Here is a 13,843-nt window from a genome sequence, read left to right as displayed (position 1 = left end):
GCACATACAGATTGTTGCTCTCTCGCTGTCACACACAGTGATGTGTGCTTAACAGCGGGATAGCAACAATAAAAAAATGAACCAGCAGTGTGTGCATCGAGCAGCAATCTTACAGCAGGGGCCAGATCACTGCTCAGTGTCACACACAGCGGATCGCTAATGAGGTCACTGCTGCGTCACAAAAACCGTAACTCAGCAGCGATCTCACTAGCAATCTCGCTATGTGAGAAGTACCCATAACTATCCATTTTGTCTTATCATTCTCTGTCTTTTATGTACTCTCTTGGCTTGACCTCGGACTCCTTGACTTTCCACCTCACAGTATGTCCTTAAGCAATGACTCAGCATCACAAGTAATGTACGAAATAAGTTATGAAATTCAACAGAAATGGGTGGCCCACTGTGTCATCAGGCAGGAAGCCCACCAGGAATCTATGGGTTAGGACCCCTTTCCGACAAGTTACTTTTATTTTTAATATTTTGTTTCTACATTTCAAAATTGGGAGTAAAGCAGTGCGTATTTTCAGTAAAAAAATCTTGCAATCTCCAAACATTCTAATTTGATACATAAATGTTTAAAAGAACTGAAGTCCTCAGTGGTTGATACCACTGAGGAGTTCAGTTCTTTTAAACATTTTTTTATCTCTACTGGCTAACACGGTACAAAGATATATTTTACCTGTATCAATTTGATACATTACATTTTACAGGTTAAATTCATCAGAGTGCAGAAAATTCGATATGTATGGAATTTCAGTCAGAAGATGTTCCAAAACATTGGGTGAGTATTAATGGCTTTTCTTGTGATTAAAATTGTGAGGTAGCAGTAGTAGTATTTTTACAATTAGAGTGACAGCAATCATAAATCTAATCATCAGTAAATATAGACATATGAAGATTTGAGCAGCTAAAATGATCTAGATTATGTCAAAGAAAACTGTAAATATTAACTTCATTGTTTCACTGTGAAACGTTAAAACTAGTGTTGAGCGAGTAGTTAGCTATTCGTACTCGCTATGCTGTTAGCAAGTAGTGTCCACTGCTCGCCTATTCGTAATGAATAGCAAGCGCAATGTAAGTCAATGGGAAATACTCGCTAAGTAGCGAGTAACCCGAAAGCTGAAATATTTGCTACTCACACGAATAGTACGTCTTTCAGGTTACTCGCTACTTAGCGAATATTTCCCAATGACTTACATTTTGCCCGCTACTCGTAATAAATATGCGAGTAGCAGAAAGTATTCGCTAATAGCATAGCGAGTACGAATAGTTAAATCCTCTCTCAACACTAGTTAAAACCCATATGCCCAGCAAGCACTGAAGATGGAAAATATGGATGTATGATTCTAGTAAAATTCTGGATTAAGAAATTTCAGTTATGCTGTTGCTTACCTGGATAACTTTATCAATAGTTATGTGTGGTTTCATTTATTTCAGCACTTTGGAGGATGAGCATTCATGCTATAGCATACATTCTAACTATGCATCTGGCTTTTTAGAAGAGGAGCAAGCCATAAGGTAATCTTGATAAAACATCCAAAATGTTTTGAGCAAAGTAGGATTGTTATATGGAGGAAGGGAAAGGAACATAATAGAGTAACTATGGGATTGACAAAAATATAACACAAACGCAAAGTGCAATATGAAATGTATCATTGCTAAAATGAATGTTGCAGCCAGGGGCGGATTAAGAGTAGCCAGGACCCCATGCAGTCTAGAGTGTTTTGCTAAGCCCCCAGCACTCAAAATATCATGTGATCTGTGACATGATCCCCTTGAGAAATCATCATAGGTCATACGATTAACACACCGGGGCTCTACTACACATCTTCAAAATGATGATAGAGACAGTGGCAAGCGCTATATGTAATAGGGGTTACTATGTACTGAGAAATGGCGCTATATGTGGAGAAAACACAAAAGAAAGAATGCGCCAAAAGGGCACTGGACCTTAATAAATATACTATATTTCAAACAACAAATTTTATTAAGTGAAAAAATCCATTAAAAAAATCTTTAAAAACATGACATAGACAATGATGTGCGCAATCTCAGCATCCCTATTCCCTCACCAATACAATGCCTTACAAAATAAATGAATCAAATTTCCTCTAAATATACTGTTAGTTACAATTAAACTTATAATCATCTTTTTTGTGTTATTTTATTTTTTGCCAAATTATTTTAGGAGGTTGGTGTGTGGACAAAACACCATTGAAGTTGAAGTTGTACCGCTTTGGAAACTCTTCATTTTTAAGGTACATTTATTTGGTTCTTTTTCCTAAACTATAATGTCAGAATAAAATGTGATGTAAACGGAGCCTAACTTTGGATCAATAATGGCTTTCAGACAATTATAGAGCTGCACTGACAATGCTACGTGTCAGGACACTCCTTGCTCTATTCCTATAATAGACCTTGTTTAGTGTTTTTGAATTGAGGAAGTTTAATCTATATTCAGTATTTTCATGTAAGAAAAACTGTTTTAGGCCCTGTGCACACTGGAAAATGGAATTTTCTCAAGAAAATTCCGCAGGAATTCAAAGATTACCGCACCCGCGGTAAAAAACCACGGCATACCGCACCCGAAAACCGCATGCGGTTTGCTGCGGTTTTACCGCGGTGTTGTTCGCGGTATTGCCGCGGTTTTGCCGCATGCGGGTTGGTATGTGCTTTATTGCATTCAATGCAATAAAGCACATTGAAAAAAAAAAAGTCATTTCATTCTGAGATAGAGAAATAGACAGAAGAATAGATAGATAGACAGACAGAGGGATAGATAGAAGGATGATAGATAGATAGATAGAAGGATAGATAGATAGGAGTCCCTGTGAGCACACGCTGTATTTCTCACGGTGGGCAGTGAGTTCACATTACCGGCCGTGGGAAATGCCCTGGAGTTACCTCTCTGCTGTCTCGCTGCGAGGCTGCATTCAGCAGTGTCTGTGTCAGTCGCGGCTGGATGCAAGCCTCGCAGGACGCCGGAGCTGTGGATTACGTCGGAGCTTTGTTTCGGGAGGGGTTAATAAAAGGGTGAACGAGGCTTATTTGTGTTTTATTTAAAATAAAGGATTTTTCGGTGTATGTGTTTTTTCACTTTACTTACGGGTTGATCATGTCAGCTGTCTCATAGACGCTGCCATGATCAAGCCTGGAGTTAATGGCGGTGATCCGCCACCATTAACTCCTTGTATTACCTTGACTGCCATTGCTACACGGCAGCAAGAAGAGCCGGGGACACTCCGGTACTGCCGCATAATGCATGCGACAGTGCCGAGGCAGCTGCAGCTGATATTCTCGGCTGCGGGAGGTGGGAGGGAGGTGGGGGACATTAACCCTGCCCCCGCCCTCCCCAGCCTGAGAATACCGGGCCGCCGCTGTGTGCTTACCTCGGCTGGACGGTAAATATACAACGGAGCCCGGTGCTTTGTTTTCTATATTTCCGTTTGCTTTCTATGTGTGTTCTATGTGTCTGTGTTCTATGTCTGTGATGTCTGTGTGTGTCAGTGATGTGTGTGTGTTTACTCTCTGCTCTGCTTCCTCTTCCTGTAATGACATTACTTCCCTGCAAAACCGCAGGCAAGCGATGTACATTACCGGAGGTAAACCGCGAAATACCGCAGGGAATAACGCAGGAAAACGCAGTGAACCGCACAGAATTTGCTGCCTGCGTTATTCCCTGCGGGATTTCACGATTACATTGGAGTCAATGGAGTGAAATCCCGCAGCGACGTGCGGAAAAAATTGACATGCAATTGTTTTTGCTGCGGGAATCCCGCAGCAAAACATACAGCTGTCAAAATCCGCCTAGTGCGCACAGAATTTTTTTTTTCCCATAGGTTTTGCTGGTGATTCACTGCAGAGATGTTATGAACATTTTCTGCAGCAAAAAATGCAGCAAATCCGCAAAAAATCCGCGGCAAAATCTGGTAAGTACGCACAGGGCCTTACAGGAGCTGCTAGGCTGCATTTATCAACAATGTATCGATTGCTAGTAGCAAGCAGCAGAATAAGGACGAAATACGATGGTGTATTTAGACTGATCAATCGGGAACGATCATTTCTAGGAATGCTCATTGATAATCACCATTGTAATCAGGCAATCAATTGCCCAAAGAATGAGAAATTCTTGTGTATTGCATTAGCTGAAACATTTTATAGTCTTGCTTAAAAATCAATGTTCTTGGAAGCTCATTGTCCTGTGTAAACAGGACTAAAGCTGTTGAAAACAATGTTACTCTATGTACACAAAGCGATCATATTAACAATTGTTCTGTGTGCATGGAATAGTGGTCGGCCTGTCTAAATATGTTATGACTAGAGATGAGCGAACCGGTCCCGGTTCGGCTCGAGGCGGTTCGCCGAACGGGGGGTCTGGCTCGAGTTCGGCTCGTCGAACGTTCGACGAACCGAACTCGAGCCCATAGGAAACAATGGCAGGCAATCACAAACACAGTAAAACACCTAGAAAACACCCTGAAAGGTGTCCAAAAGGTGACAAACAACTCACAACATAACACAAACACATGGGAAAGTGACAAGGACATATACTCATGTGAAAACAAAACAGCTGGACAAGGAAAAAGAGGGAGACACACAGATATATGAGTATATGCAAAGAAACATCGATTCCATTATTGTGCAACTTGAGCCCTGCTCATTTTAGGCTTCCAATCTGGATAAATTGCCTGAGCTCGCCACGTACGCCTTGAGGATCTTGTCGTGTCCTGCAGCCAGCGTTCTCTCGGAACCTGTCTTCAGTGCTGCTGGGGGTCTGCTGGCAGATAAGCACACGTGTCTGTCCACTGACAATGTGGACCTGGCTCTCAGAGGACTTTTCTTCCCCTGGGTCAGCCAGGGGAGGCGAAAGGCACGCGTATTTTTGAGAGTGCTTCATGCAAAGCATCTTTTTCTTTGTCAAAAGGGGGGCTCAACCGATGCCAGTCAAGTGGGGTGTGTGTGGCCCAGTTAGTGGCAACGAGGGAGACTGTGGTTGGAGTCCCCTCGCTGTGTCTCTAAAAGAACCAAGATGAACAAGTCATGGCTCTCAGAGGACTTTTCTTCCCCTGGGTCAGCCAGGGGACGGGAAAGGCACGCGTATTTTTGAGAGTGCTTCATGCAAAGCATCTTTTTCTTTTTCAAAAGGGGGCTCAACCGATGCCAGTCAAGTGGGGTGTGTGTGGCCCAGTTAGTGGCAACGAGGGAGACTGTGGTTGGAGTCCCCTCGCTGTGTCTCTAAAAGAACCAAGATGAACAAGTCATGGCTCTCAGAGGACTTTTCTTCCCCTGGGTCAGCCAGGGGACGGGAAAGGCACGCGTATTTTTGAGAGTGCTTCATGCAAAGCATCTTTTTCTTTTTCAAAAGGGGGCTCAACCGATGCCAGTCAAGTGGGGTGTGTGTGGCCCAGTTAGTGGCAACGAGGGAGACTGTGGTTGGAGTCCCCTCGCTGTGTCTCTAAAAGAACCAAGATGAACAAGTCATGGCTCTCAGAGGACTTTTCTTCCCCTGGGTCAGCCAGGGGACGGGAAAGGCACGCGTATTTTTGAGAGTGCTTCATGCAAAGCATCTTTTTCTTTGTCAAAAGGGGGGGTCAACCGATGCCAGTCAAGTGGGGTGTGTGTGGCCCAGTTAGTGGCAACGAGGGAGACTGTGGTTGGAGTCCCCTCGCTGTGTCTCTAAAAGAACCAAGATGAACAAGTCATGGCTCTCAGAGGACTTTTCTTCCCCTGGGTCAGCCAGGGGACGGGAAAGGCACGCGTATTTTTGAGAGTGCTTCATGCAAAGCATCTTTTTCTTTTTCAAAAGGGGGCTCAACCGATGCCAGTCAAGTGGGGTGTGTGTGGCCCAGTTAGTGGCAACGAGGGAGACTGTGGTTGGAGTCCCCTCGCTGTGTCTCTAAAAGAACCAAGATGAACAAGTCATGGCTCTCAGAGGACTTTTCTTCCCCTGGGTCAGCCAGGGGACGGGAAAGGCACGCGTATTTTTGAGAGTGCTTCATGCAAAGCATCTTTTTCTTTGTCAAAAGGGGGGGTCAACCGATGCCAGTCAAGTGGGGTGTGTGTGGCCCAGTTAGTGGCAACGAGGGAGACTGTGGTTGGAGTCCCCTCGCTGTGTCTCTAAAAGAACCAAGATGAACAAGTCATGGCTCTCAGAGGACTTTTCTTCCCCTGGGTCAGCCAGGGGACGGGAAAGGCACGCGTATTTTTGAGAGTGCTTCATGCAAAGCATCTTTTTCTTTTTCAAAAGGGGGCTCAACCGATGCCAGTCAAGTGGGGTGTGTGTGGCCCAGTTAGTGGCAACGAGGGAGACTGTGGTTGGAGTCCCCTCGCTGTGTCTCTAAAAGAACCAAGATGAACAAGTCATGGCTCTCAGAGGACTTTTCTTCCCCTGGGTCAGCCAGGGGACGGGAAAGGCACGCGTATTTTTGAGAGTGCTTCATGCAAAGCATCTTTTTCTTTGTCAAAAGGGGGGGTCAACCGATGCCAGTCAAGTGGGGTGTGTGTGGCCCAGTTAGTGGCAACGAGGGAGACTGTGGTTGGAGTCCCCTCGCTGTGTCTCTAAAAGAACCAAGATGAACAAGTCATGGCTCTCAGAGGACTTTTCTTCCCCTGGGTCAGCCAGGGGACGGGAAAGGCACGCGTATTTTTGAGAGTGCTTCATGCAAAGCATCTTTTTCTTTTTCAAAAGGGGGCTCAACCGATGCCAGTCAAGTGGGGTGTGTGTGGCCCAGTTAGTGGCAACGAGGGAGACTGTGGTTGGAGTCCCCTCGCTGTGTCTCTAAAAGAACCAAGATGAACAAGTCATGGCTCTCAGAGGACTTTTCTTCCCCTGGGTCAGCCAGGGGACGGGAAAGGCACGCGTATTTTTGAGAGTGCTTCATGCAAAGCATCTTTTTCTTTTTCAAAAGGGGGCTCAACCGATGCCAGTCAAGTGGGGTGTGTGTGGCCCAGTTAGTGGCAACGAGGGAGACTGTGGTTGGAGTCCCCTCGCTGTGTTTTACATGCTTTTAGAAGGGCATGAAATGGCTTGGAGGTTGACTTTCATCATATGCAAACTGTTGGCTACCAAAATGCTGCCTTTCCAACAACTGTGGTTATAGGCAATGAGGAACATACTGATGAAGATGAGACGCAGATACCCGATTGGGATGACAACTTAAATATTCGGTCAGGGCAAGAAGAAACTCGGTCTGAGGGGTAGGGGAGTGCAAACACAACAATTGATGATTAAGTTCTAGATCACACCTACTGTCAACCCACAGTCAGACACTCGAGGAGGTCAACAGAGGCGGTGGAGGAGGATGCAACCGACGTCGAAGTAACCTGGCGCCTTCCTGGACACAGTCGGAGCACTGGTAGCACGTCTACAACTGCATCCTCAGCCACCACTCTGCCTCTGAGCATTATTCGGGGTGGATCAACAGGTCGCATGGCCTCTAAGCCTTGCCTAGCCAGGTCCTTTTTTGACATAGAAAAAGATCGCCCAAATTATGTGATCTGTAAAATTTGTCATGGTTCTCTTAGTAGAGGTCAAAACCTCAGCAGTTTGACAACTTCTTCCATGAATCGTCACATGAATAAATATCATATGGCCCGATGGGAAGCTCACCGTGCTGCAATGCGGCCTAGCGGAGCGAACCATCCACCGCCTGCCCCTTCCAGTGCATCCGCGCGCTCGTCATCTTCTAGGACTGTGGGGACAGCTGTCACACCTGTTTTTCCACCCACAACTTCCACCACTGTAACCGCAACAGGCAGTTTGCTTGGTAGGTCGTCAGTTGGTTTGGAAGGGGAAACAAGTGAGTGTGTACAGCTCTCTCAGACATCGATAGCACCAACTTTGGATGAAGGCAACATCATGTCTCCGCCTGCACTTTCCTCACAAAGCTGCATTTTTCCAGGGACACCCGACTCAACACCGTCTACACACAGCAGCCAGATCTCTGTCCCTCAGATGTGGTCAAATAAAAGGCCACTTCCTGCGACCCATGACAAAGCGAAGAGGTTGACTCTATCCCTCTGTAAGCTGTTGACTACAGAAATGCTGCCTTTCCGCCTAGTGGACACACAGGATTTTAGAGACCTTATGTCTGTCGCTGTGCCCCAGTACCAGATGCCTAGTCGCCACTACTTCTCTAAGAAAGGTGTGCCCGCGCTACACCAGCATGTCGCACACAACATCACCGCTTCCTTGAGAAACTCTGTGTGTGAACGGGTGCATTTCACCACCGATACTTGGACCAGTAAGCATGGACAGGGACGTTACATGTCGCTGACTGGCCACTGGGTAACTATGGTGATAGATGGTGAAGGGTCTGCTGCACAAGTCTTGCCGTCCCCACGACTTGTGTGTCAATCCTCTGTCTGTCCAAGTTCCGCCACTGCTTCTGCATCCTCCACCTCATCTGGGTCCTCCACCTCCGCCCCAAGCCTGCCTGGTCAGGCCACCAGCGTTCTCACTGCGCAGAAGGAATCACGCACCCCTCATTACTATGCTGGTAGCAGAGCGCAACGGCATCAGGCGGTCTTTAGCTTGACATGTCTTTGAAATAGGAGTCACACAGCGACTGAGTTGTGGGCAGCTCTGGAGACTGATTTTGATAAATGGTTGTCTCCACTCAACCTGCAGCCTGGTAAGGCCGTGTGCGACAATGCTGCAAACCTGGGTGCGGCCCTTCGCCTGGGCAAGGTGACACACGTGCCTTGTATGGCTCACGTGTTTAACCTTGTTGTCCAGCAATTTTTAACACACTATCCCGGCCTAGATGGCCTTCTGACCAGGGCACGGAAACTGTCTGCAGTGCTCACTTCCGCCGTTCAACCGCCGCACCTGAGCGACTTGCATCGCTCCAGAAGTCTTTCGGCCTGCCGGTTCATCGCCTGAAATGCGATGTGGCGACACGCTGGAATTCAACTCTCCACATGTTACAGCGACTGTGGCAGCACCGGCGAGCCCTGGTGCAATACGTCATGATGTATAGCCTGGGCCAACGAGATGCAGAAGTGGGGCAGATCACCCTGATGGAGTGATCTCAGATCAAGGACCTATGCACCCTTCTGCACAGTTTCGACATGGCGACGAATATGTTTAGCGCTGACAATGCCATTATCAGCATGACGATTACAGTCATTTACATGCTGGAGCACACGCTAAACACTATTCGTAGTCAGGGGGTGGGACAACAGGAAGGGGAGGAACTACAGGAGGATTCATATGCGCAAGACACAACAACATCACCAAGGTCCAGACGTTCATCATCACCAACGCGGCAGGCATGGGACCATGGGGGACAGGGATCAACAAGGGCGCATGGTAGCAGGTGAGATGTTGAGGAAGGTGCAGGAGGACATGAAGATATGGAGGACGAACTGTCCATGGACATGGAAGACTCAGCAGATGAGGGGGACCTTGGTCAAATTTCAGTTGAAAGAGGTTGGGGGGAGATGACAGAGGAAGAAAGAACGGTTAGCACCTCTATGCCACAAACACAGCGTGGACTTGGTGCGCATGGCTGCGCAAGACACATGAGTGCCTTCTTGTTGCACTACCTCCAACATGACCCTCGTATTGTCAAAATTAGAAGTGATGATGACTACTGGCTTGCCACACTATTAGATCCCCGGGACAAGTCCAAATTTTGTGACATAATTCCACCCATAGAAAGGGACGCACGTATGCAGGAGTATCAGCAGAAGCTGTTACTCGATCTTAGCTCGGCTTTTCCACCAAACAACCGTGCAGGTGAAGGGAGTGATTCTCCCAGTTGTAACTTGACAAACATGGGACGGCCTCGTCATCTTCAACAGTCTACCCGTACCAGTAGGACCGTATCTGGTGCTGGTAACAGCAATTTTATGGAATCTTTTCATAATTTTTTTAGACCCTCCTTTGCAAGGCCACCAGAGACAACAAGTCTGACACATAGTCAACGGATGGAGAGGATGATACAGGAGTATCTCCAAATGAACATCGATGCAATGACTTTGCAAATGGAGCCTTGCTCCTTTTGTGCTTCAAATCTAGAAAAATGTCAAGAGCTCTCCAGTTACGCCTCGAAGATTTTGTCGTGTCCAGCTGCCAGCGTTGTCTCTGAACGTGTCTTCAGTGCTGCTGGGTGTGTGCTGACAGATAAGCGCACGCGTCTGTCCAGTGACAATGTGGACAGACTGACGTTCATCAAAATGAACAAGTCATGGATCCAGAAGGAATTTACTACCCCTGTGTCATCCTGGGGAGAGTAAATGCTTGTGGATTTGGAATGTGCTTGATGCAAATCAAAACATCCTGTTTGCAACTAGGGCACAAGTGCTGCCACTGATAAGGTGTCTGTGTGGGGCCCAATTTTTGGAAAAAAAGGGAGACTCCGCTTGGAGTAACCCTTGCTTGCTGTGTTTTTTAAAAATGATACAAGATGAACAGATCTGAAGGCAAGATGAAGCCAACATCATGTCTCCGCCTGCACTTTTCTCACAAACCTGCATTTTTCCAGGGACACCCTACTCAACACCGTCTACAGACAGCAGCCAGATCTCTGTCCCTCAGATGTGGTCAAATAAAAGGCCACTTACTGCGACCCATGACAAAGCTAAGTGGTTGACTCTATCCCTCTGTAAGCTGTTGGCTACCGAAATGCTGCCTTTACGCGTAGTGGACACACAGGATTTTACAGACCTTATGTCTGTCGCTGTGCCCCAGTACCAGATGCCCAATCACCACTGCTTCTCCAAGAAAAGCATGCCCGCGCTACACCGGCATGTCGCACACAACATCACCACTTCCTTGAGAAAATCTGTGTGCGACAGGGTGCATTTCAACACAGATACTTGGACCAGTAAGCATAGACAGGGTCATTACATGTCACTGACTGGGCACTGGCAAACTATGGTGAGAGATGGAGAAGGGTCTGCTGTACAAGTCTTGCCGTCCCCACGAGTTGTTTCAATCCTTGTTCTGTATGTAGAAGTTAATACACTGCTTCTGCCTCTTCAACCTCGTGTGGGTCCTCTACCTTTGCGCAAACCCTGTGTGGTCAGGCCACCCTTCCTTGCAACTGCGCACAAGGACTACCACACACCTCCTTACTATGCTGGCAGCAGAGCTCAATGCCATCAGGCGGTCAAAGTTTTACTTTGAAATGTATGGGAAATGTGAGTCACACCGCTATTACAGAGAATAGTAGTCAGGCAGGGTCAAAACATTAATTGAGGAACAGGAACAGAATGGGACGGCCAGGACTTAATCAGAAAACAAGCAGAGGTGAAATGCGTATCGGCCAACAAGGTACATAAACAGCAAGCAGGAAAAGTAGTCAGGTAACAAGCACACAAAATCATAAAACTGAACTGGGGGTAAAATTAACCAGAGGTTCATAGCTATGTCTGGCAGTGGTCTGCAGACAGGATGGGCATAAAAAAGGGTGTGGTGTCTTCCCATTGGTTGTAGCTGAATGATGGTATTTCATCTGTGAGATACCCACCAGCTACATTCAGCCAGAGATTCTGCATCTGTCAAGGTAATGCAGCCCAGTGGGTGAGCATAACCTGCGTCCACCTGCGCCGCTGGCATCGACTACTCTCCCATCATCAGCACTATTCATGAAAGGAACACGTTGTCACCTGGCGACCGGAGTACAAATTGACGGAGCGGACTCCGTTGGTGACTTAACAGCCGTGTGCGGCAATGATGCAAACCTGGCTGCGGGCCATCCTCAGGGCAATGTGACACACGTGCCTTTTATGGCTCACGTGTTGATCCGAATTCTCCAGCAATTTTTAAAACACCATCACGGCCTACATGGCCTTGTGCAGCGGGCACGCTCGCTATGTGCTCACTTCCATCGTGCGCACACAGCAGCTCAACAACTTTCATCACTCCGGAAGTCTTAGGGTCTGGCAGTTAAACGCCGGAAATGCGATGTTCCGACACGCAGGAATTGGAATCTGCACATGTTGCAGCGTGTGTGGCAGCACCGCAGAGCCCTGCTGAAATACGGTAAGACATATAGCCTGGGATAAGTTGATCCAGAGGTGGTGCAGATCACGCTGCTGGAGTGGTGTCAGATCAAGGACCTATGCACCCTGCTACACAGTTTTGAAATGTCGACGAAGATGTTTAGCACTGGCAATGTCATTCTCAGCGTGACAATTCTGGTCATCTACATGATGGAGCACACTGTAATTATTATTCGGAGTCAGGTGTTGGGACAAGAGGAAGGGGAGGAAGTACAGGAGGAGTCATATGCGGAAGGGATAACAAGATCTACGAGGTCCAGATGGTCAGCGGCACCTATGCGGCAGTCATGGTGAGGGAGAGGGATTAACAAGGGCGCATAGTATCAGCAAAAAGTGTTGATGAAAGTGCAGGAGCCCATGAAGAAATGGAGGACGAACTGGCGATGGGCATGGAAGACTCAGCAGATGAGTGAGAGCTTGCTCACATTTCGGTTGTGCGAGGTTGTGGGTAGAGGGCAGAGGAAGGATGCACGATTCTCACCTCTCTGCCACCAACACACCAAGGACTTGGTCCTCCTGGATGCACAAGACACATGAGCGCCTTCTTGCTGCACTACCTACATGACCCTCGGATTGTATGAATTTGAAGTAATCCTGAATACTGGGTTGCCACACTGTTAGATCCCCGGTACAAGACAAAATTTGGCGAACTAATTCCTGCCATAGAAATAGACGCACGTATACAGGAGTATCTGCAGAATGTGGTACGCAATCTTAGATCTACTTTTCCACTAAACACCAGTGCTGCACAGAGTGAATCTCAACACTTTGTCATGGATAGGAGGAAATGGTCTTTTACTTGTCCACATCGGAGGGACCGAGGGATGGCTGCTGTGCTGAGATGGCGTTGAGTACGGTGTCCCTGCACAGTTGCACTTTTGGTCATATCCCAAAATGAGTTGAAAAAGGACAGATGCTGTTGGAAAGGGGAACAGGTGTGTTGGAAAGGGGAAAAAAATTTTGGTCCGTGGATTTGGTGGTTAAACAACTGTAACATTTGCTGAAGAAACAACATCTGTTACAGTGGGACTGGCAGATTTGGATAAAGTGGTATATAATCTGTGACCGCTATATAACAAAAATTAATAAGAAAAGAAAGAGAAAGGTATATATCACCTTCAGCAGTCAGTGTCCACCGTGCTCCCAGTTGGAAAAGGAGAGGTTGGCAACTTGAAGGTTTGGTGGAGGATACAGAGCTGTGTGGCTATGAAACTAATAGTAGCCTGAACCGAGTTAGACGCCATTCGGATCTGGAGACTGTGAGCCCTGTTAGCGTCACAGGGTCCACATGCCCACCCAGCCCAGGAACTCCCTGTTAACAACACAGGGGCCATTGAGTACGCTGACCGTGTGCGTAGGGGCCACACCTGTGGACAGCAGGCGCATCAGCAGCAGCAGGCCTGTTAATGCCACTGGGCTGCACAAGCAGGACTGTTAGGACAGGAGCTGGTCTTAACCGTTCTGCGTTACCAACTGTGGTGGTGGCCTGCATCCACCACCCTATCCCTGCCTACCTCTGGCCTAAAGCCGCAATGGGTTCAACACATGGAGGTGTGCTCTTTCGGAGCATAATAGAAGACTGCGCACCTCCTTGTTGGCTCCAGCCCCTTTTATAACCTGGGTCCGCCCCAAACCAGGGTGAACCACAATGCACCTCCTGGAGACAAAAGCAGAGTGACACGTCATGAGTGGCATAACTAGCGTCCTATTTGGAAACGCAACTTCAATGATGACCTCATGGCTGCCATGACCCAAACACCTCACCAGTCATCGTCTGACCATCAATAATGCGGTGACAAGTCATAGGTGTGGGCCTCTGCAAGCCATTTGG

At 47.4% G+C, this 13,843-nt stretch overlaps 1 protein-coding gene across 1 annotated transcript in view; it reads left to right on the top strand.

The window, feature by feature from the left end:
• The window catches only part of LOC142295418 (putative cation-transporting ATPase 13A4), a 201,540-nt gene that overhangs the window by 54,888 nt on the left and 132,809 nt on the right, over positions 1–13,843 (top strand). The window contains exons 4-6 of the mRNA XM_075338520.1: positions 711–781; positions 1,438–1,518; positions 2,189–2,258. Of these exons, the coding sequence (XP_075194635.1) occupies positions 711–781; positions 1,438–1,518; positions 2,189–2,258 (222 nt within the window). The remainder of the gene's footprint in view (positions 1–710; positions 782–1,437; positions 1,519–2,188; positions 2,259–13,843) is intronic.

Source organism: Anomaloglossus baeobatrachus, chromosome 3, assembly GCF_048569485.1.
Source record: "Anomaloglossus baeobatrachus isolate aAnoBae1 chromosome 3, aAnoBae1.hap1, whole genome shotgun sequence".
Classification (NCBI taxonomy): Eukaryota; Metazoa; Chordata; class Amphibia; order Anura; family Aromobatidae; genus Anomaloglossus; species Anomaloglossus baeobatrachus.
The sequence above is the reverse complement of the archived record's forward strand: the minus strand, read 5'-3'. Positions and strand labels throughout refer to the sequence as shown.